The following is a 23821-nucleotide window of genomic DNA, read 5'->3' on the forward strand; positions in this document are numbered from 1 at the left end:
TCCATTACTTTTATTTTCTAGTTATGAAGTCGTAGCGTTTCAGTACTTCATTCGAGTACACACAGTGTATTTATGACTGATAGTATACATTCCAAAAACTTACCACTGGGACATCTAAATTCATCGAATTGACACTTCCATTCTTCGCAATTCTTTTCATCACTTCCATCATCACAGTCGACAATTTTATTGCACACCAGGTCTCGCTTTAGACATTGACCGCTTGCGCACTGAAAGTTTCCTGGACAACCTTCCTCCTTACAATTTAATTCATCCGAACCATCGGAACAATCATTCTCAGAGTCGCATTTCGCTGATAGTTTCACGCAGTATGCGCCATCCCTGGATGTTCCATTGACACATTGGAACTGGCCAGTTGTACATTTCGAGAAAACAGTACTTGGAGGGATATTGAGGAAAGAAACATCGATATGGCTAGTACTTTCCACAACTGCATCCGGTAATTTAGTTTGCGTGGACGGTGGAACTGTCGTGTCGATGCTCTCTTTCGCAACGTGATTTGCTTCCTGTGCAGTCGACACTATTGACGATTGATTCGAAGGAAATACTGAAGACTGTGAACCTGTCTGGTTCGGTTCTCCATTTATTTCAATCACTTGTCCTGGTTCTATAGCTGTATGGCCTTCGTTAGATGGTCCATTGATGACTGGATTTTCTGTTGTAAAATCTACGCCTGATCGATGGAAATTGAAGTTTCGGAGAACTACGAATGGCTCTGTAACCGGTTCTGGCTCTTCTATCTTCTCCGAAACCGGTATGAAGCTAGGATACTTCTTTGAACTGTCTGGGACTGTTATGCTTGTTTTGTCATTCAGACTCTCTTTTTCATTAGAAGAGGTTTCGGACGTTTGTACATTTATTTGGTTTGATCCGCTGGTCGTTTCGATGATCTTCAATTGTGGAACAGGTGCAGAATTTTCTTCTACGTGGATGTCTGTATTAGTCGCAGTATGGTTCTCTTCTTGAGCTTTTTCCTTTTCAGCAAATATTTGTGGTATTTCAGTAGAGAATACCGTAGCCGATTCTGGAATCTCTGTTGATATATTTTCACCCTCGTCCTCTTCCAAGTTTAATTCCTTCTCTTTCTTGTGTTTGTATTTATCAATAACTTTCTTGTCCACTGACTTCTTCTTCACTTCCAAACTCTTCTCCAATGGAATCACTCTTAAGCTTTCTTCCGACAATTCGTCCGCATCCAAGTTGGGTAACATAGTCTTAGGTGTAGTGGTGATAAAATGTATTTTATAATCGAATCCTATAGGTTCGGTGTCATCTTCCAATATCTCGGTAACTGGTCTAATATCCTCTGTCGTACTGGAACTCTCAGACGTCTGTTTATGTACTTCCGTTGAATCTTCTGTTAAATTCTTCTGCATATTTTTCTCTACGTTCATTGTAGTCACATTTTCCTCACTTGTATTATCTAGTACTGAAATATTTGGTTCTAACAATGTGTTATTAATACTTGTGTTGTTTACATGTTCCACTGCACTGGTCATCAGATCGACTGCAGTGCCATTCTGAACATTCACTTTTTCATCACCACTAGTTACCAAATCTTCAGCCGAATTATTATTCATCTCATCAGTATTGGGTTTTGAAGAGTCCGTCTGTTCAACTTCCATATTATTAGAACGTACATTTTCTAAATCACTAGTTTTCACTTCAGCGTCTGGCTTCATTGTGGAGGTGGTTAACAATACGTCACTTTCAGTAGTTTGCAGTTCTTCTGGCAATATTGGTACCTGAGCAGTGGTTTTGGTTTCTAATGGCATCATGTGAGTTGTCGGTACCTGAACTGTCGTGGTATCCTCCATACTAACCTGAACGCTATTCTCATGTTCTGTATTATTGTCTTTTCGAGGATTCTCTTCAGTTACAGTTGTGCTTTCGATTTTTTCAGTTGTAGACATTTCTTGCTGTATCTCCAATGGTAACACTGGTATTTGCGTGGTTAATTTAGCATCCTCTGTATGGTTATCTGGGACACTTTCGGTATCATTCGTTGTAACGTTCATGTTATCGTTTGTGTAAGGTATATCTGTCATCTTGGACGATTTCTCGTCATCATTTGTTACTAATCTATCAGATTCATCCTTAACTTTCCCTCGTATATCCGAGTCATCCTGTTGATACCCTTTAGACAAAGTATCATCGTTTATATCGTTATATTGATCTTCTACTGCGTTTTCTTCAGGTTTCTCAGAAGCAGTAACATTATTCATAGAATCTTTTGATTGTTTTTCGTTTTCTTCCGTTGGAATAGTGGTAACTACGTTAGATTCTGTTGTGGTTCCTGATTTATTCTTATCTGCATTATTCACAGCGGTTTCAGTTTCCTTGAACTGTTCCTCCAATGGTATTACTCTTAACGCCTCTTCATCTTCCTCGGAACCTTCTCTACTCTCCTTCTCATTTATAGCATACTCTTCATCCTCAGTTGGCTTATTAATATCATAATTATGTAGTCCATTTTGAATTCCAGACTCCGTGTTATTAATTTCAACAACGTCCAAACCATCACTCTTGAAACCACGACCCACTTCATTTCCAGTCATCACATTTTTCACACTATTCTTTTCCTTTTCCTGTTCTTCAGGTATTTTGACATCATGTGTTTCTACGTGAACATCATTCAGAGAATCCTTCACGTTAGTGTCATTCATACTTTGTTCTGTGGATTTGTAAGTAACAACATCTTCGACGTGTCCTTCGAAAGGATTGGGTACATCCTGCTCATCTTTATCCAATCTGGGGGCTTTCTTCACTTCTTTTTCCTTTTGAATATCTGGCAAGAAGGGAGACATATCATCTACGTGTTTATCATAAGCTGGATCAAATTTCTCTGTAGTTTGTTCGATTGCATTTTCAGGGAACATTGCTGGATGCAGAGGATGATTGGTTGAATGATCTAAATTGTCTTCATAACGAAGGGGATCGCCTGAAGAAACTACATTCTGTTCAGGATGAATCGTGGAACGGTGTAGAACTGTTTGAATAGCTTCTGTAGAAGATTGAATTTTATTTTCTACAATTGAACCTTCAGGAACACCGCTTGAGGATGTATTAGAAGATTGGACGCTTTGTTCAGGAATTAGTTGAGGAATTATCGCATGAGGATCATGTATTTCTGCTGTATATTCAGTTTTTGGAATTAACATAATGTGTTCCTCTCCTGTATTGTTTTTAAGAGGTTCTAACAAAGGTTCTACATTGTGACCAAAATTTTTTGGTAATTTAGGAAAGACAGTCGTTGGCATGTGCTCAATGATGTTAGTTTCGTTGGTTTCATGCATAAGTGATTCTGGCACAACTGAAGATTCGCCAGATAATATTGATTTAGGTACTTCGTTACTTGCTTCTGTAGTACTGTTCTCTACGATGGTATTTATTTCAGTAACGTTTTCTAATTTGTTATCTACTACAAGAGGAGTCGTTTCAGGTTTTAGAGTGAATTCCTCAGAAACTGAGGACTGTGTGCTAGACAGGGAGACGGAATTAGATTCGGACGAAGAGTTCATAATTTCAGACTCCTCCTTACTTATATTCATTGTAGTAGCTTCAGTTGCTTCATCCTGTGACATGTTAGTCTCAGTGCCGTGTTCAACCTTCGCTGTTTCTTCTATATCCATCTTAATAGAGGTCATTGTTGTTATTTTATCTTTATTATCATCCTTCACCATTGTCGTATCCATTGTCGTAACAGTTGATTCGAAGTGATCCTCGGAATGATTTGACATTACAGCCTCTTCGGTATCAGGCATCAAAGGTATCACTGGTAAGGGTGTATCATTACTTGCTATTTCATCGACAGATTTCTCATTACTTGGCAATGTGGTCACTTCAGGCATCATTGATATTGTAGTTTCTGACCCTATATTTATAGGAGCGTTAGGTGTAAAAGTATTTACCATTTCTTTCTCGATCATAGATATTGTAGTCGAAAATTCAACTGGAGATTCTGCTTCCTTCGTCATACTAGGTAATTCAGTGTAAGTTGATTCGGTAATTGTTTCAACAGACATTTTATTCATAGTCGCAGATTCAGTAGAGGATTCTGTTTTACCAGGAGTTTCTTCTGCGGACTCTATTGGCCTCATTGTGTTTTGTATTTCGGTAGAATGTTCTATAATAGGTACATTTTGATGAGACTTTTCATCGACGGGAAATTCGGGTTCTGTGGATGATGAAATTGGTGATTCATGTTCTATAGCAGTCTCAGTTCCAAGTTTTTCAGGTCTGGCAGTAAAATCTGGCTGAGAAGATAATACAGGATGTTCAGTTACTGCAGATTTTGTTGACGATTCTGAGTCATTAGTAGGGTTTGGTTCAGCAATTGGTGTTACTTCAGTTGAAGATTCTGCTTCAGCTGATGACTGATGTTTAAGGGAAGATTCCACTTCAATTGAAGGTTTGGATTCAGCAGAAGACTCTGGTTCAATATTGGCCATAGTTTCTGTGTTAGGAGATTCCATATTGTTTACTTCTAATTTAGTTGTAGACTTTGGTTTAGTGGGAGGTTCTGTTTGAGAAGTAGATTCTGTCACCGCAGGAGACTCTGGTTCAGAAGAAAGAACTGGTTCTGCAGAAAGTTCTGGTTGAGAAGAGGGCTCTGGTTCTGCAGAAGGTTCTGGTTGAGAAGAGGGCTCTGACTCTGCAGCAGGCTCTGGTTGGGAAGAGGACTCTGGCTCTGCAGCAGGCTCTGGCTTTGTAGGAGGCTCTGATTGAGAAGGAAGTTCTGCTTCTGCAGGAGACTCTGATTGAGAAGAAGGCATTGGTTCCGTAGAAGACTCTGATTCAGAAGAAAACTTTGGTTCTGCAGGAGACCCTGATTGAGAAGAAGGCTCTGCTTCTGCAGGAGATTCTGGTTGGGAGGTAGATTCTGGCTGTACAGAAGGCTCTGGCTCTGCAGATGGTTCTGGCTCTGTAGAAGGCTCTGGCTCAACAGGAAATTCGGGTTCAACATTTGGCTTTAGCTCAGCAGAAGGTTCAGGCTCAGCAGATGGTTCAGGTTCCGCAGAAGGTTCAGGTTCCGTAGAAGGTTCAGGTTCCGCAGAAGGTTCTGGTTCCGCAGAAGGTTCTGGTTCCGCAGAAGGTTCTGGTTCCGCAGAAGGTTCTGGTTCCGCAGAAGGTTCTGGTTCCGCAGAAGGTTCTGGTTCCGCAGAAGGTTCTGGTTCCGCAGAAGGTTCTGGTTCCGCAGAAGGTTCTGGTTCCGCAGAAGGTTCTGGTTCCGCAGAAGGTTCTGGTTCCGCAGAAGGTTCTGGTTCCGCAGAAGGTTCTGGTTCCGCAGAAGGTTCAGGTTCCGCAGAAGGTTCTGGTTCCGCAGATGGTTCTGGTTCCGCAGAAGGTTCTGGTTCCGCAGAAGGTTCTGGTTCCGCAGAAGGTTCTGGTTCCGCAGAAGGTTCTGGTTCCGCAGAAGGTTCTGGTTCCGCAGAAGGTTCAGGTTCCGCAGAAGGTTCAGGTTCCGCAGATGGTTCTGGTTCCGCAGAAGGTTCTGGTTCCGCAGAAGGTTCTGGTTCCGCAGAAGGTTCTGGTTCTACAGATGGTTCCGGTTTAGAACTAGATTCTGGTTCAATTTTTGGTTCGGTAGGGTACTCACTCGAATATTCGCGCATCGAATGGTCATCTTCTGATTGGTCATGTATCGAGTGGTCATGTGCTGAATGATCATGAGTAGAATAATCGTATTCCGAATGCTCATGTGCTGAATGATCATGATTTGATTGATCATGTGTTGAATGGTCAGGAGTCGAGTGACCATGTGATGAATGATCATGCATCCAGTTTATTGGATCAGATTCCCCATTAAACTCACGATTCTGTTCTGTCGTAGTCATCTGTGTAGGCTCTGGTCCCGGCGAAGAATCATGTGGTTGTACATGAAACTCATGTTCATTACCTTGCGGTGAGGCATGTCTATTATGCGTTGACTCGGTAGTGAAGTCCAAATGATCCCAATTATCAGGCCTTCTAGGTTCAAATACAGTACCAGGGCCTCTACTCCTTCCCTGAACATAATCGTGCACCACTTCCGTATTAGATTCCGGTATCTCATCATCCATTTCTACATTACTCAAATCATTTTCATCAATGCAGTTCTTTTCATCACTGTCCAATACCTTTCCAACTCCACAGGAGCAAACAAACAGACCTTTAGAGTAATCGTATTCGCACCTTTCTGAACACTGGAGATTTCCACTCTGACACTGATCAACCAATTTATTCACTCTTAAACTATTCAAATGATATTGTCCAATTATGTTGCCACTCTTCTGTAGCGTTTGCTCGATCAGCTGTTGCATTTCTTCGGGCATTGAACGTGACGGATAGCTTATCCTAAACCTCACTTCACCATCCCTGTTTATGTCGTATACCTTGATGACTGTTGTATTGTTTGGGGGCTGTTGTAACATATTCCTCAAATTTTCTTCTATCTCTGAACTGACTTGTCTGTACACTCTCGACTTTGGATTGCTGAAATCATTGTCCCAATGGAAGTCGTCTAGTTTTAATATACCGTCTAAGGCACTTGGAACGGTGTTGTAAATGGTTTCATCGGTAGTTGGCCAGGGTGGGAAGCTTGAAGTCGCAGGTGGCGGACTCGATGGCGGATCTTTCACGTACTCTTGACTTCCTGCGGTTCGTACGTCACCAAATTGCCGGGAATTGGTTTGCTGGAGATTTTCCAAGGGTTCTGATGCTTCTTGCGTTAGGATCACTCCAGCTAGGGCAGAATCAATCCTTTATTTAGTTATGTAGGATTTCAAAACTTAAAAAAATTTTTCTAACTATATATTACATTTCGCATCTTCAAAAATGAATAATTTAAAAGAGTTTAGAGAAACTATATGCTTCAAAAGACTCTTACTTGCGGCCAAAATGGCAATGATGACCGCTACCAGTAGAACCATCAGTCCACATCCCCAGCAAGCCATCCTTCTCCAGTACGAACTCCTTGATCTCTTGTCCTTCGTTACATAAAGTTTCTCGCCTCTGTAACACAGTTTCACCCATAGTTAACAACAATAGTTACGAACTTTATCAATTCACCCCCATCCTAGACCCAAAAGAAGCGTATTTTATACAGCACTGTGCTTGTCAGTGTTCCGAGACCTTCTTCAGCGACCATGGTATTAGAAGCTTCCCTAGACGAACAGACACCATATTCTAAATGACTCATCGCGATCATCTAATCTTTATTCCGGAACTAAAGTTCTTCCATACCCATAATCCATCGTGTTCTTTCAACCCTCTCGACTCTTAAACTTTGATTCAAAAATCATTTTCGGTTTTCGAATCAATCGAAGTCCGTTTTATCGCGACGATCGAATATTAGCGGTCAGTGTCCACGCGTGGGGAGTCTGCTTCTGAGGTAGTGTTGTAATCGTTTCTTTGCGAATAAATGTCTATTAGAGTGTATCGACTCTTTGATGATGATGATGATGATGATGATGATGATGATGATGATGATGATGATGCTATGTGTAGCAATTACAAGATTCGTGAATCCTGAAGCACCTGTCACAGGCATACAAAAAAAAAAAGAAAAGAAAGAAAAGTATAACAGACTGACATTCTTCAGCCTATCCATCGTAGCTGTTTTCTAGTATATCATCCCGGTGCATTTTGCAAGGTGGAAATTTGTGAATTGCTTGTGGCATTCTGTCGCTTATACATATACATGTATCGTCAGGCTCAGCCATTGCTATCGTTGATTAAAAAAAGGGAAAAATACAAGAAAAATAGGGCGAGTAGCAGGGGTGTAAGCGGGTTAGTTCGCGAATCGTGCGCATCCACCATTTCGTTCATCGATCAGCAGCTTCTCTCTGCCCCGTTCCTCATCCTCGTAAGCATCCTTCAATGTACCTGAGGGCTGTCAGCCAGTGGGAATAGTCGACCAGTCCGGCGGCAGGGTCTCTCAGGCTGAGTCCCTCACGGCCGACGCCGGGGCCCAAATCAAAACGTACTCCAGCCACGGTTGTTTCAACCTCGGCCTCGGGACCCCTGCTAGGTATCGTGACAACAGAAAACACCGTCTCTAACTCTCTACTCAGCTTGCTGCTGGCCTCTATGTTATACGTATATGTACGTATGTCTCTGTGTGCCTGTATCTGTGTATATATGTATGTGTTTGTTTCGTGTGAGCTGTAACCTCGCGGTCAGCGGCGGTGAAGCTGAATGCTGTGGCTCTAACGTTACGCTAGGCCGCTAGGCGAACGATCTCGCATGGAGCATGTACTCTGTTTCATGGTTTGTGCGATCAGATGCAGGTTCGAAGACTTTGTTTCTCTATATCTTTCATCATCTTTTATCGTTAACCCTGATTTATTGACAGAAATTTTGATTAATTTTGATGTGCATTAATGGGCGAAGGTATTGTTGTAAGAGAAATTCCATCTTTGGTTTTTGTCCTTTTATCGGGTTTTGTGAGCTGCGATTTTGCATAAGTGATACTGTGAGATTTGATATTCATATTTGAGAACGTCACAGGGGGAGTGATATAAGTGACAAAAATTTGTATTAGATGTTATTACTATAACATTAGATGTTATCGCTATTATAAACAAAAGTATTTGTACTATTTTTCCTCAAGATAAATTAGATATCCTACATAATGCTTTTATCTCGGATTTGTATCATTTTTATATTGATTCTGGTTCATTCATCTCTAATGATGCAATGCATTATGAGAAAGGAAGATGATAGAAAGACTATCAAAAGTGAAAAGTTATTTATGAAAATCACAATTAATAAACATTGTTCGTATATGCTCCGTACGAAAAATAATGTTCCAACTATTTCTCCGTGCACTTCTCTCTTACGAACACACTACTTGCTCTTCTAGCAAGTTGATAACATTCGCATATAACTTGTAGCCTCGCGAAGGTATTTCATATGACCGTGCTAAACGGGCAAACAGCATAAATCAACTTGTTGTAACTTTTTCTAAAAAGATCTTTGAAATGCATATGCTTTTTAAATCATCTCGACGCTAATCTCAAACGAGAAGCAAGCAATAAAAAACAAAGAAAGAAAGGAACAACTACGCAACACTACTCAGTTCTTGCAGACCAAAATATTGTTTAAAAAATTGTGTAATAAAATGACGAAGAATTCAGAATGAACAATTTAAGAAACATTTATATCTTTGGCGTAAAAATTTCTTGTATTTCACATTCTTTCTCATAATTTTACAATTTTACGTCGTATAGGATAATTATACAACCCGGAATTTGTAAAATTTTATTTCTTTCATTATCAAAATTTGTTGCATATACAAGAAAATGTACCAATATCGATAACTTGCAATATTTCATTAATAACGTTACTTTAATCGCGCAAAATGGTCTTGGTGTCAGACACAGAGACGGAAATATTTGATGTTTCGTTATACTGTGAATAGTTTTGTGGTTGCCTTCTTATAACGTAAATCTTTTTATTTTTGTTGCCGCCATGGGAACATCGCCAAAAATTATTATCATTGTTGTTATCACTAAGGTAATCGGAATAAAAATTATTCATAATGGAGTATAAAATAATTCGTGGTCAATGCATAGTTCTATTTCTGACGAAAGACGGTCACTCCTGCGTTCTGCTATGAAACATTGTGACACGTTCGTTTCGCAAACTCCTTCATCGGTGAATGTAATCCGCAACATCCGAGGACCTTTGTTCGCTCCGCCAGTATCCGCAATATTTTTGTTTCATTTTAATTTGCATTTTCTTTATTACTATATATTCGCAATTATTTGAATCATTTTTTTATTTGGAATGAATTGTGCAATATTAAAATAATTATCGATTTCTGTTTATGGTTTGTTCTATCGTGTATTTTACTAATTACGAGAATACTAATTGTTTAATTCTATTGGTATTTATCAATACGGAAAATTAATGGTGCTACTTCTCGATTGTTGAAACATTAACGAGCTTTGTAAATTCTTATTTGAGGAGCTTGTTTCCGAAACGCTTTAAATTCGGGCTTGCTTAATTTAGATTCCACTGTAAACGCGTAAAATCTAGTAATACATTAACGTGTGTGGCAGACGGAGAAATGGAGGACGCGTAAAAGACACGAGATGAATATTAAAATGCCAACGAAATCAGGTTTCATGTTTATGCGAACTAGAGGATTATTTTCAAAAAAAATTAATGCATCCGCTTGGTTATTCTATTCTGCTCAATCTTCTTGATATTCGTTTATCATATTTCTTCGTTAAAAAAATCGAGCGATCTCGCAACGCCCCGGACTGGTGAACACGATCGAATGTTAAACAGTAGCCAGGAAGAGAACACAGAGAGTAGAAGAATATTTTTCAGCCGTTCGTTACCTGATGTACTTTCGATGCTCGTTTACTGGAACGAAGTACTCTTCGTAGGGATCAGCTGGCACCTCGCAAGCCTCTTGACCCTTTGTCTGTAGATTGTTGCCCGCGTAAGGCCTCATCGAGACCAGTTCCAAGTTTACGGCTTCGATTTGCTCCTTTTTTCCAGTGTCTATCGATAATAGGAAATTATTAAAATGTCGATTGTAGAAATTGAGATCAGCGTCGAATTTTCATTGAAAGAAATTTCAATCGGTGACTTGTCAAATTTCAAGGTGTTCAGGTGTACCAAAGAATTCAAAGTGAAGAAATATATTCTAATGCAACAAAAAAAGCGAGCCTTTATCCATGTAAATATTCTACTCTTCCTCATATATCAGGGAAAAATCGGTGAAAAAGACCGGAAAACCCCGTTTCATTATTAGATTTGTGGAACTTTAGTATTTAAGAGCTATTAACCATTATTTAATGGTGTTATAAAATGATCGTTAAGTCACAGTTCCAAGGCATGAAGTATCATTTATGTAACCTAACTAGACATTATTTTATGTAATTAATAAGTAATAATATATTACACATTCATGGCTATCAGTCATTTTTCAAATAGATTTCTTCTTTTTTTTTTTTTTTTTTTAGTACAACTGAGAGTATAGTGATCTCAAACTTATACTCAATCACATGCATGCGTTATAATGCCTTCGGGGTTATGTAATTTACAGGTGTGGAAATTACACGTGGTATTAAAGTATTTATTTATGGGGCGGAACCTCGCGTGCTGCAAAGTCGTTGTTTATAGAGAAAGAAGTTGGTTAATTACATGTTTACTCGGACGTAGTTCAAAAGTCAATATACTTTTATTGAGTAACGTCCTTCGATCATAACTTTGCGTAGCAAAGAAAGTATGTTGCATGGGCGGAAAATAATTGACATATCCTGGGAATAGTTGACATATCCTTTAACTTTTTATGCTAACAATTATATAATGGAAAAGTTGGTTTTAGCGGCTTGTTTCACGTTTCAAGACAAATATTACATAGAATACAATAATTCATTTATCGAGTGAAAGTTAATTCGAGAAGGTTCTAAATCTATGACAATGTTTGGAAGATTTTCATCACAGATAACAATTCCTTTGTTTGCCATGCTACTTTATCGAGCCATTTTTAACAAACGATTTAGGGACCCATTGTCTCAAACGTAAATGTACATTTTTTACAATTATTTTACGTATTTTACAAGCTTTAGCAATTATGTAGGAGACCTTTCATATACTTTCTGCGTTTCACCGACCTCGAACAACTTTTTCTTCGAGAACTGTCCGTATTGTTGGTGGTGGTGGTGGTGGTGGTAGTAATTAACGATCGAAAGTTCGGCTCGTCCTGATCATATCTGGTAAAATCGAGCGATCAACGCAAATTTCAGTAACAGCGACCACCATTTCTATAACGTTCTTCTTTGCTTTCAAGTTTCATGCATGTTTGAAACTTGAAATAGATATTGCTATTCGATCTGATAAAGAAAAATTTTATCATTTTCTACAGATATTACAAAATTCCCAACAACTGATTTATTTTTATATGAATTATACGTCCTTCAAATAGAAATTACTAAAGAATATTCCATTTATTATACAATAAAGTATTTTTTATACTTACACGTGAGATTACAAATTTTCTCAAAGACAGTCAGAGAACTTTTTGCTCGGCCTAATATTCCATTCATATCATACTGATCATTATATGTATCATTTTAACGTTGAATTTTACTTGAGGAATAAAATCCAAATTTCTTAATTCGTTCAATAGACTTAGAATAACTTAAACGTAATAAATTGCAGAGACGATACGTTCAAACTTTCGTAAAGAAATTCAATTAATCAACTTACTGCAATCGTATTAAATAATTCTAGTCTTAAAATGTAAAATTTCGTGCTTAGAATAAATAATTCTGGTTCAATCGAAGCGACTAAGTTGCAGTCTAACAATTGTTATCTATGTCTCATCGTTCACTTCCAGCTAATGTTTTATTCATCGAACGCATGTAAATGAAATTTATGTGATTCTCGAACGATCGTTTTCCTAATCGTGGACAGAACTTGGTCGTAGAAAAGCGGTCGATCGCGGTTACGCTTTGCGTCACGGGGATTGCACGCGGCTCTTTCTGCGTGCAAAACGAGAGGAAAAATGCAACGCAGGTCGCCACGTGTTCGCTTTTTGTCGCGAAGAATTTTCTCCGTGTTGGACGTAGAGCCTGCGGTCTCCGCTTACGTAAAGTCCGCACCTTTTTCGTTCTTTTCCCTTCTCTCGTTTTGTTGCTTCTTAAACGATCTCTCTTGAAACATGTTGCAGAAGTGGATAAAAAAAGAAAATGGAATTGAACGAACCGTGGCAACGATCGTTTAGCAGGCTTTTCATCGTCGATTAGTTTTTCCGTGTGAATTGGATGAAGTATCGAGTTTGTTTTTCAGTAGGTTTCAGATAATAATGAAATTCTAACATTTCACATTAAAACGTTTCATACCGAACCTCGATCCAATCGAAGTTTTAAGATATACTCAACGATGCAATTGTACAAATATAAAAATCTGTTCGCTAATATTATTAGTAAATTAACATGTAAGGAAATCTGGGAACAATTAACAATTATTAATAAGAAACTTACCATTGATCTGCACGCTGGTCGCGCTGTTATTCAAGAAACTAGCGTCATTGTTATTTCCATTCCCATGAACGCCGTTCATCTTCGGCTCGACGACGGTCTTGTCGTTGCTGTCGGGCAGCTCGATCTTTGTCTCGGTTCTGTAATGTGAATCAGGGCTGGTCCTTCCGGCCTCCACGTATTGCTGCGACACAAATTGCGTCCGATGATGCCCATTCTCCACAGGACCGTCCTCCGTCTTGTGATCCTGGTCCAAGGTCACTTGATGTTGGTCATTGTCCTGTTTCAAATCGGTCGCGCAATCATCCTCGTTGGCGAACGCCGGATTATCTATACCATCGTCCGCCATCTCGTGATATGCCTCGCCGAAAACTGCTGGGCCCTCAGGTGATCACGATCACCCGGTATCGACTCTCATGCGTCTCGATTCTGTAAAATAGAAAAATTTCAAGAAATAAGAATGCCGTTGAAAGACGAGAATAGTCGAGTACAGCAAATTTTGGACCATTTATATTTCATACTTGACGAGAATCTGCATTGTCAACGTTATATCGTAAATATAAGTACTCTGCAAAATGATAGCAAATTTGTTTTTACTTCTTAATTGTCAAACGCGTAAAACAAAAGACTTGAAGAACAAGTTTTTTTGCTTATACAGGATGGGATCGTAATCGTGGAACAATCGGGCAGAGGGTGATTCCACGTGAAAATATAAGAAAAAGGTTCGATGTAACGTTTGTTTCATCCGAGGTTCCGTATTCTGAAAGCTCGACCTTGCAGATTTGACGAGCAAACTTCAATTTGGCAAATTCCGGACCGATGAACAAGAGTAAAAAATTATCAATATGAAAATAAGTAAAAAATTTAATATACTACGTTTTCGTAAGATGGTCCTATTTTCGAGAAAAATAAATTCGAAAATGTATCATGCGCATGGAGGTATGTACCAAACCAGTTCGTAGTTAGACAGGTTTAAACTTTGTTTTCTTGAAAATGAGACCTTGAACGGAAGAATTTTATTCCACTTTTTTTTATTTATTTCTTCACGTGGAATCACCTTCTGCCCGGTTATTATTATGATCACTGCTCCATCGTGTATAGTAGTTAAAACGTTTCTTGACCTTTGTATCTAAAAGAGTTTGGAGATTTTATTGTAGCATTGTCAGACTGTTTTAGTTAAGGTACGGTCGAAGAAGAAGATTGATGCTGCGTTATATGTGAAAAATGTCTGTTTCATCTGATTGAGTTGATTTTTTTCGGATCTGCTGATGATGCATAGAAAGAAATCGAGTTACATAAGGAAATCCATTAGGGAATGGCAGTGATGTAGAGTGTTCCGTTTTGAAAGATGGAGAATGAAGTGCAGTTGCTGGAAAACGTACAGAGCCAGTGGTAAATTATTTATTTTATTTTCGAGTTGTAATGAGATTTCTGTTTTGATTTCAATTAATTTCTCTTTTTATGTCAAGGTGATACAATCTTTTAACTAGTATCATTAAAAACTGTTGACTCACGTGTTCGCTAAAGCATAGCTATTAATATTAATCAAGTATCTTAAAATTTATGATATACGATTATTTATATTATAATATACCAAATAATATTCTGCAATTTGCATAATATCAAATAGATAATATGCTATACAATTTTTTTAATTTAAATATTTTAATAGCGAAATCTTTTTTGTTCGCTGTTAAATTCTCTTAAAAAATAATCTGCCATGTCACTTCACGCAGAAAAATCGCTGCCTTTCAACGAGCATTGTAATCGATATCGGAAACGCATTTCGTAGTTTCCGTCTCTTCGTTGAGTAAGCAGCTTCTCGATGACCGATTTCGGATTGTGGTGTGTAATTTATCGTCGGAGAAACTGGGCGTAAGTCGATCCGATCTTTTTTGCTGACGAAATTCAATGTACAGTCGATGAAAGAAAGAGACCGAATTTTCCACGTTCGTTGCGTTTCGATTGCTCAATGCGATTGAAAATGTTAAATCTTACAATAAATTCCTTTCAACTTTCAATTAAAAACAATATATTCTCCAGCATTATTCATCATTCTCCGATTGTTCGCTCGTCTATTTTCCACTTTATACGCCATTCATTAATGCGGTCGTCTATTTAAGTTGTTACTTGAAAATTCACTAAATTCAATAAACAACGAACTACAGTGACCGAAATTTTTCAGATTCACAAGCGTTTCAGTTACTCGATGCATCGATCTTACGATTAAACTTTTCAATTAAAAGAGAAACATTCTGTAATATCATCCGCCGTTCTGTTTACTTGTTAACTTCCTATTTTATCGACGCGGCCTACGGTTACATGGTTGAGAGAAACACTTTTTATCGTTCCATTAATATTCAATTGTTTCTCTCTTTTTGTTTAATTTTTAATTTTATATATACAACATCGATCAACGTGTTTTCGAGTTATCGCTAGGTGGCCTTAGGCGGATCGTAGAATCGCGTTTATTATTATCGCAGGCTCGCAACTGCTGCTCCTATCAACCTGGACGTGATACCAATTACACCGTCATATAATGGTCACGGTGTCTGTACTGCTGTTTAATTAAATCCTATAATTCTTTTCTTCTCTATATATATATTGCGATCGCGGCGGATAGGACTTTCTAACTACGGACAGGCGCTTGTTTATCAGCCATCGCGTTAGAAGAGGGAATCGTTAAGGGATAAGACCACTTGAGGTTAGGTTTGCTTCGGGAATTATGTTCAAGTTCTTTGTATTCGCATAATTATAACGATATTATGCAAAAATATTCTAGATGTTTGGTAGTAATTGCAATATGGTAATCAGTGCACGTGTAATTGTCTTAATTGATGACTTTAGAATTATGTAACAGAAATAGATCTTAGACGAACGAATAATTAGGATACACTTTTACCTGAGATTAAAATATTGTAAATAATCAGAGTGTAACACATTGTGAATTTCATATATATATATATATATCAAATATATATTTCATAATATAAAATTAAGAAAACTATTAAGTATACTTACAATCCTAACCAGTTAAAACGATCGCGAGTTTTGATTTCAATAGTTCGTTCCTTACGAGAGCAACTGTTTTCTGATTTCTTTTCGAATTGTGATTCCTTTTTCCCATAATCAAAGAAAATTCTGGTCGCAAAGGGTTAAAGTGCATCAAATTGCATCCGCGCAAGAAACACGCCAAATGCTTGCAGACGCTAACGTCAGTCCGGTGTGATGACGTCAGTGGTGAAGCAATTTTCAAAACTTCGCGCAAGATGAACGAGACGGACGTGAGAACCGTGAGACATCCTGTCCACACGTTTCTTGCGTCTTACACTCTACATATCCTTATCTTCTAGACGACTTCGTTTTTCAATAGGATTTATCTTTCCACGATTTCTTATAATTTGTATAATCTCGTCTTTTCGTTGCAAGAAGACCGAGAGACTTTTTGTGGTAAAAGTAAAATCTTGTTTCAAGGTCGAATTACATTTTTTTCTTCCCGTATCAAATATGTCTTTCGCTTTTTACGTTTCATTCGGGAATATTAAACGACTTTCAATTTTGAATGGAAGATTTGAAACAAAACAATTTGAAATAAAAATTTTCAAGCAGAAAATTTGGAATTCCTTGTAGCCCGAACTAAAAATTGTAATTTGAAAATTTGCGATATTTTTAAGAATACACCGTATCGGTCCCTCGTCTAAGCTCTCGGTATTCCTCCTTCGCCACTGTTTCGTTTCCTGCGAACCTCCCAGCGCCCTTTAGCGAGAGTCACGGTCTCCTCTGGTCTTTTTTTTCCCTCGATTTTGCTGAAACGTCGCGCCAACGAAAAGGCTCGAGACAAAAAAGGGAGCAGAATAAGTTACGGCTCCTAAAAAGCCGCTCTCGAGCGGCACGATCTTTGTCTCTGTCGGGAACCCTTTCATTATGACAATTTGAAAATCACCAAGAATTAAACCTCATAATTTGATACAAACCAATCTAAGAAAGAAACTCATACAATTGATTTAAGCTACACTTACAAAAAAGTACATATTACCCTGCCATCTTTAAAGAGAAGCTATATAACTGCAGCTGAAAATTCTACAGTATAATGGTTTGCTGTTAGCTATTTCGTGTAGTCTGGATCAAATTTAATCCAACAACGCAGAAGCCCTTTGTGTTGAGCGAAAAAAGTGCTACGACGCTGGTACTTCTTCCGGCGATAAGGGAAGGATGAAAAATCCTTGCCACTAGGATGTATTAGGTTGTCCGAGAAGTTTCTTTCGTTTTATGAGGAAACAATAGACGCACAACGTTTTTTGTTTTATATTATTTTGTCGAATTACGTTCGATCTATTTTGTTCTGTTGAGATAAACTCCGCGACATTTCACAGACTTGCTTTCACGTTTGTACGAAGGTGCGCTGTTGTAGAAACCACGTTTGCGATAGAAAGATACTTTTCGGACAACCCAGTACACAGCACAAGCCTAAAAAGTTACATTGCTATTTTATTTTCGTTAAATTACTCACTCAATCTCAGGTGATAGTATCTTTAGCTGGAAGATACATAAAGGTTCTTCGGAATATAATATATATATCTTTTTCATCCTCCGACGAAAGGTTCGAGTTCCGCCTCGGAACTTAAAAAACGATATCGAAAGTGGCGAGACACAGAAGAAAGCGTAGGATCAACGTTACCGAGCACGAAGTACCATATACACGGCGAAATTTAAAATTCACCGATTACTCGAGTAAAATCGCAACTCTGTTATGTCTCGTAGATAGGCATTTCGATGAATTAAATCTTCCAGTGGCAAGAATTTAAATTGAAATTTCTTCACCTCTGAGGGGTAGAAATTTTGATTAGAACTTACGGGACACCCTATATACTACGGTCAGACGGACGGTCGTGTTCGCGCGTGTACGTGTAAACGTTGCAGGCATATACTGCACCGAAAGCGGTTGACCCTGAGAGAGGCAAGCACAAAGGACTGATTCACCCCGGGGCCAGAGTGGAGTCCTCTCCTCGGAGAGCTCGCGTTCAGCGTCCACCCAGGTCGACTTCGCCAAAGCTCCGCTCTTCTCAAGTGACATAATCCCACTGGTTTGGTCGCCGTTTTCCATTTAACTGCCGGCTCATCGTAATTGGTAACGTAATCGCGGATCACGATTCCACGGGTTAGAGGTCCGGCCAAGTCCCACAGCTGGATATGTTTTGTGAGTTTCTGATGGAAGAAGCTTGTGAAAAGAGAAATCGAAATCTTGGTTTGTTATTTCGGTCGGTTAGGTAGGTTATGTCGTTGATGGAGAATGTGATTCTTTCGAATCTCTCGATACTGTTGTATATATAGATATATAGATATGTGTGTGTGTACGTTGTATTCGAATCTGGCAAACTACAAAACACGAATGAAATAAGAAGAAAACGAATCGACGTAACTATTCGTGAATTCGCTGCACGCACGAGCGATCGCCTGTCGAAACGCGCCGAATTTCCGCGAACGATCGACGCGTGAAAAATACCGAACTCTATCGTACAGCAGACAGAGAGGGTGTGCTAATAGAGCGTGGTTGAATTTCGTTTTTGATCGGACGGTTGGTATGCATAGATAATGCAGAAATGTTGCGCAAGGTTTCCTGTCGATTACGATCAAGGTGAAAGTCTTCGGACTCGCCAGAGCGAAACATTATCAGCAGGCGAACCTCGTAAATTGTAATCAATGTCCACTCGGAGAATGTCCTTTAACGACGAATCTCGAAACCGTTTCTGGAACTTGGAAATCGTTAGTCGAGGATAATGGTTTCCTTTAGAAACCAGTTCGTTTCCATTATGATCGTTTCTTTTGGTAATTCTAATTGTTATACATTCGCACAATCTTTTGTTTCGTAGTTATTATCGAATAATTACGAATATCGAACGTATTTCAGGAACTCTTTCATATTAGCTTTTTTTATCTCTTTTTTTTTTTTTTTTTTTAGATCGTAGGTTACTTAAATTTCTTATCTTGATTATATCAATAAGTTTTTAATATCTAATAATTCCTTTGAAACCTTCGCATTCTCCTAGCGAATTCTTAAAATATTCATCCTACTTTTCCTTCTTTTTTTTTTTACGGTCGACGTTGTAAATGGCGAGTGAATAGGAGACACGCCTCATAGAAGAGGAATCCTAGCGATGTTAAGCGACGAGCAATGACGTAACGAGGAGCGCGACGAAAGAAAGCGCGAAGGCGTTCGAGCGTCGCACAAGCACGCGCGTGCAAAAATGCTGGGCCGTATTGTCTCGCGTGCGAGTACGCCCGAGGCAAAGAGAGAAACTGAGATCTCGACGTACCTGAAAGATCGCGAGTCGATCGACTGCTAATAATTACTCGAATGCGAACGATCTATGTACGAGCCTGGACTTCATCGCAAGTGAAACGAAAGAAACTGGCATGCAGATGAGTGAAACTACTAAAACGAGATATTTTCGTGAAACCAGCCTTTTGTCTGGAAATTTAATAGCGATAATTGTTAAAATAACGATGGCTTGTTATTACGGCAATGGCAGAATTTTCCGACGTTTGGTAACAAGTTTTTCGAAATTTCAGAAATATTACCGAAGTAAACACGTTAAAAGTACAATATTAGTTTTGACATAATTACTGTCTGTCAGCTGACTTTTTTTTCACGAACAGTCAGAAGTAACCGGAGGATGAAGATCGCGAATGGAGAATTTGAAGATTATGATCGGCAGAGTACGCACGAAAGATTTTATATAGTAATCGTCGAAATATTCGTGTCGGTCACTGTATGTAAACGAAAGAGAAAAAAGAATAGGAAGCAAAGTGAGAGGAAAGCGAGCGCGATTCCGGCTTGGCGAAGCGAACGTTTCATTACAGCGGATTCCGTGATCTCGACGAGTTTTCCTCGGGTGGAATTCTCGTCATTCGAGAAGAGGATATTATCTTACGTGAATCTATACACCAGCGTCGGTATTATTAGACAAAGCCAGTACCGTAGAGAATGACCATTAGAGAAACGTTGAAACGCGACTGTAACTATCCACCCTTTTCCTGGCCGCACGCCCACCGTTCCAAGTTCCTTTACTTCCATGCGAGTTCCTACGATCGTTTCACACGCAATTACACGATCCGTCTTTTGGTACAAGCCGCGTGCAAAACGTTCCTCGGAGATTGGAAACGATTCCAAGAAGATTTTGTTTTAGACGGTTGTTTCAGGCGCCTGCAACGTTCTACTGATTTCGAAGGAATCTGGACAGTGAGAAAACAGCCGGAACCGGTGCTCCCCGTCACTCGCGCCATTTTGATACGATCGTAGCGATTTTTTTATCCTTGGAATACGGACTGTGAAGTACGGTGACTGGGTCAACAGCGATCGGTAGATTCGAACGTATTTAATTTTGCATGGTAAATATCACCGCTACATAGAGAGTGAAAGCGAAGTGACAAAATAAAAAGTTATATTATTAGGCGTTTGTGAATATTAAATTTATCTTTGTAGAAATTTCTATAAAATAATATCATCGTTCGACAATTTCTCCGTTGATAAAATACCTGGTAACCAATCAGTGAAAATATATTTATCAAAAATAATCGTTCGATCCTAAAATTATAAACCACGATATCCTCTCGAAAGATAATATCAAAGCTGTTCGTCAGTTTAACCGATCTCAGACGGATAAACGCAGGAAGAAAATCCCTAGGAATCCATAATTACTGGCATTGTTCAAGCGCAAAATTTCATAGTGTCTGAAAGGCAAACGAACGACCGGTTACAAACTATTGTATGCTTAATTACAACCGTCGTAACCGTTCAATTTCATGGTTCCCGATAACATAACCACCCTATTGTACGTTACCCTCGAACGAGGATAACAATGAAAAACTGGCTATTTTTCGAGGTGTGCGTCAAAAGTGTGCCAACAGTCGTGCTTTTTAATTACACGCGACTGCACGGTAATCATTGCTTAACGAGCTGCCTAGACCAACCGGTAATTAACTTTTAAATGCAATTTTCCACCGTTTAAACAACGAACGTTTATAATTGCCCACTCTTTCCCTACTTTTCTTTATATTTGTAACTATTTATTTATTATTCGTTGTTGCGATATCGTATTATTCGACAATGGATGCGGACTTTTATGTAATTATCAGAAATTTAAACGTGTAAAAACATACAGCCTAATAAGCGAAGCCAGAGAGACTCCAGAGCTTAAAAGGAGAAAACGAGGAATAAAAAAATTACGATTGGTCAAATTTGACAAATTTCCGAATTTTATTTCCTCAAAAATTTATTATTTTCGATCTTTGATCGAATATCCAAAGTATAATACTTACCATGATATTTAATGGATGAAGCGAATCTCTCCATAGATTCTATTTCTTTAGTTGTGTTCATACAAATATATATTTGCATAAATATACGCAGTCTAGGAATAAAATCGAAATAAAAGATTCGGGGATAGCCAAGGTCTCTAAAAGGTGTTCTACCGGTTTCAAATTGGCTGTCGAGATAATTATTTGAGAGAGACAGAGAGACAGAGAAAGAGAGAGGCTACATTTTTCATATAAATTTTGGGAAAAGATTGACAGCCTGATGAAGCGCAGAATTCTAATGTAATATAACGTAGTAAAAAAGTTTTAGCATATTCGATTGATGGTTGAATATAATTTCACGATGGTAAGAATATCGATTTTTAATCGACGATTTCGATGCATAGGAGGAAAGTAAAAGCGGTGAAAGCTTGTAAATAACAGTCATTCTAATAGATTCGATGCACAGTGCCATGGAAGTTTGGCTACGAGTGAAACTTTGGAAAAAGAAAGAACGTGTTAAAAACTAGTCTGCGCACGCATAAATTACACGTGCCACAAAAGACAGAGTAACATTCTATGCGCTTGTCGATGCATGTATTGTGCAACGGTGCTCTCTAGGATTTCCTAAATGTCAGAGGTTTACTTTACAGCGCATCGATCCGATCTTCCTCAAAATCACCGACTAATTTTATATTTTCTACTTGAAATTTATTTCGTCTATAGTACATTCTGTGGTATATTATTAATTCAACGAGAGTATTACATTTTGCAATTTGGATATATATGTCGTCTCCAAATTATTTGTATTAAAGTGAAATTAAATCTTTGATTTTCTTCAAATATTTTACGATATCCACTGTTGGGTCGTTTCTAATTTTAAATAATAAGTTCCTTCGAACTATAGGTATATTTATGTCCAAGACACTGATACTACATTGTTGAAATTTAATTTTCAGTTGAATCTGTTTTCTCCGTGAATTCCAGTTAATTATAGACTTGCAAATTACGTTTCGCCATTTTGATTTTATTTTTGTTAAAGCATGTATGTTGAAGTCTTTAAATAAAACAAGTCGTCTACTGTTGGATCGTCTTCAATGTTAGCCAATGATTATCCTTTGGCTCTAGTTTTATTTTTAACTGGCAAACTGGAATTGTTAGAAAAATGTCGAAATTTAATTTCTAGACACGCTCAGGTTTCAGACTAATTTTTACAATGGATTGTTAAACGAAAGTATCCGTATCTGATATACAGACACTTTCGTAACATTAATCTACAAAGAACAGCGATCATAAAATTATTCGATTTTGCCCTCTGACATTTCTTCCACTTCCTACATCAAAAACCACTTCTCTCTCTCTCTCTCTCTCTCTCTCTCTCACGCATACACGTGACTCTCTCACAAAAAAATACAACATTTCTCAAAATTTTCATAATAAACGTAAGAAAATTTGGAATTAGCCTAAGTAAATGTTGTTTTCTAATGAATGCACCGGCTGTGCTCGCAGTCAGCCGTTCCGAATGACCTTTCTACCGCACGAAGCCGGTCGACAGCCTGGATGATGATGATGATGATGATGATGATAGTGTTGGACTCTGCAAGGCGCATCCTCGCCACTCGACAACCTATACTCTTGCTTCTACAAAGAAGGAAGGGGTCTTGTGTTACCCAAGATACTTTACTTTCTACATTCCTCGCGAGACAATACGTACACCCACGCAACGTGCTCGTGTACCTGTCTCTGTGCAATGGAATTGCTCTCTGACCGAGATCGCGGTTCATTTTCTGGGGAACTTTAATCTACCAGATGTTTGGTACCGTTTAGCAATTTCAGAATTAATATCGTGCTCGTGATCGAAGCAGCATTATTGTTGCTTGGGGCTGTCATCGTAGAAAATAGGACCTAATTTTGATTAAAATTTCAAGTAGATATTTTGGTTTTAATCGATGCCTAGAATCTGGCACGTATGAAATTATAGAAAACGAAGAAAAGCACAGAATTGAAGCTCCAACTAAGTACTCCGATGCAATTATTTTTCGTTCTTTCAATACAAATATGTTTTTCGTAAAACGCAGTTGGATACGTCCGATGTAATAATACTCGAATAATCTGTATCATCTGGTTTGCAAGAGGACGGATCAGTATAAAGTTTCGCCTCAATGACGTAATCAAATCGTGCCTATAAACGAACAGCAGCGACATATTGTAGAAAAATAGAAAATTTTCCAACATATTGTTACGACGATATGAAGTTATCATGCATTTTATCAACGTCCGCGAATATTTAAAAAGAGAGGCGCTGTCCAACCACCGACGAGTGTGGATGCGCATTGTATTATCTACTTACTTGTGTTATACGCTGTTAAAGTAACACCGTGTAAATAAAAACAGGTCTCGCGGCAAATTTTCCCGAGGCAACAATATTATAATATCGTATATTTTCATTTTAAATTATAAATTACTATAGAGTAGTACAGGCTGTTAATTATAGAATGAGAATAAAATAAGTTCTTCTCCTT

The 23821-nt window shown here is 38.4% G+C and overlaps 1 protein-coding gene across 2 annotated transcripts in view; it reads right to left on the reverse strand.

The window, feature by feature from the left end:
* Positions 1–23821, reverse strand: part of LOC117158891 (uncharacterized) — a 56298-nt gene that overhangs the window by 4685 nt on the left and 27792 nt on the right. The window contains exons 2-6 of one of the 2 annotated variants that reach the window (XM_033338273.2): positions 13008–13433; positions 10353–10518; positions 7888–8028; positions 6890–7014; positions 104–6745 (exon numbers count right to left, since the gene is read on the reverse strand). In XM_033338273.2, the coding sequence (XP_033194164.2) occupies positions 104–6745; positions 6890–7014; positions 7888–8028; positions 10353–10518; positions 13008–13353 (7420 nt within the window). In that variant the 5' untranslated portion in view covers positions 13354–13433. The remainder of the gene's footprint in view (positions 1–103; positions 6746–6889; positions 7015–7887; positions 8029–10352; positions 10519–13007; positions 13434–23821) is intronic. The other variant, XM_033338274.2, reaches the window with a different exon arrangement.

Source organism: Bombus vancouverensis, chromosome 9 (assembly GCF_051014615.1).
Source record: "Bombus vancouverensis nearcticus chromosome 9, iyBomVanc1_principal, whole genome shotgun sequence".
Taxonomy (NCBI): Eukaryota; Metazoa; Arthropoda; class Insecta; order Hymenoptera; family Apidae; genus Bombus; species Bombus vancouverensis.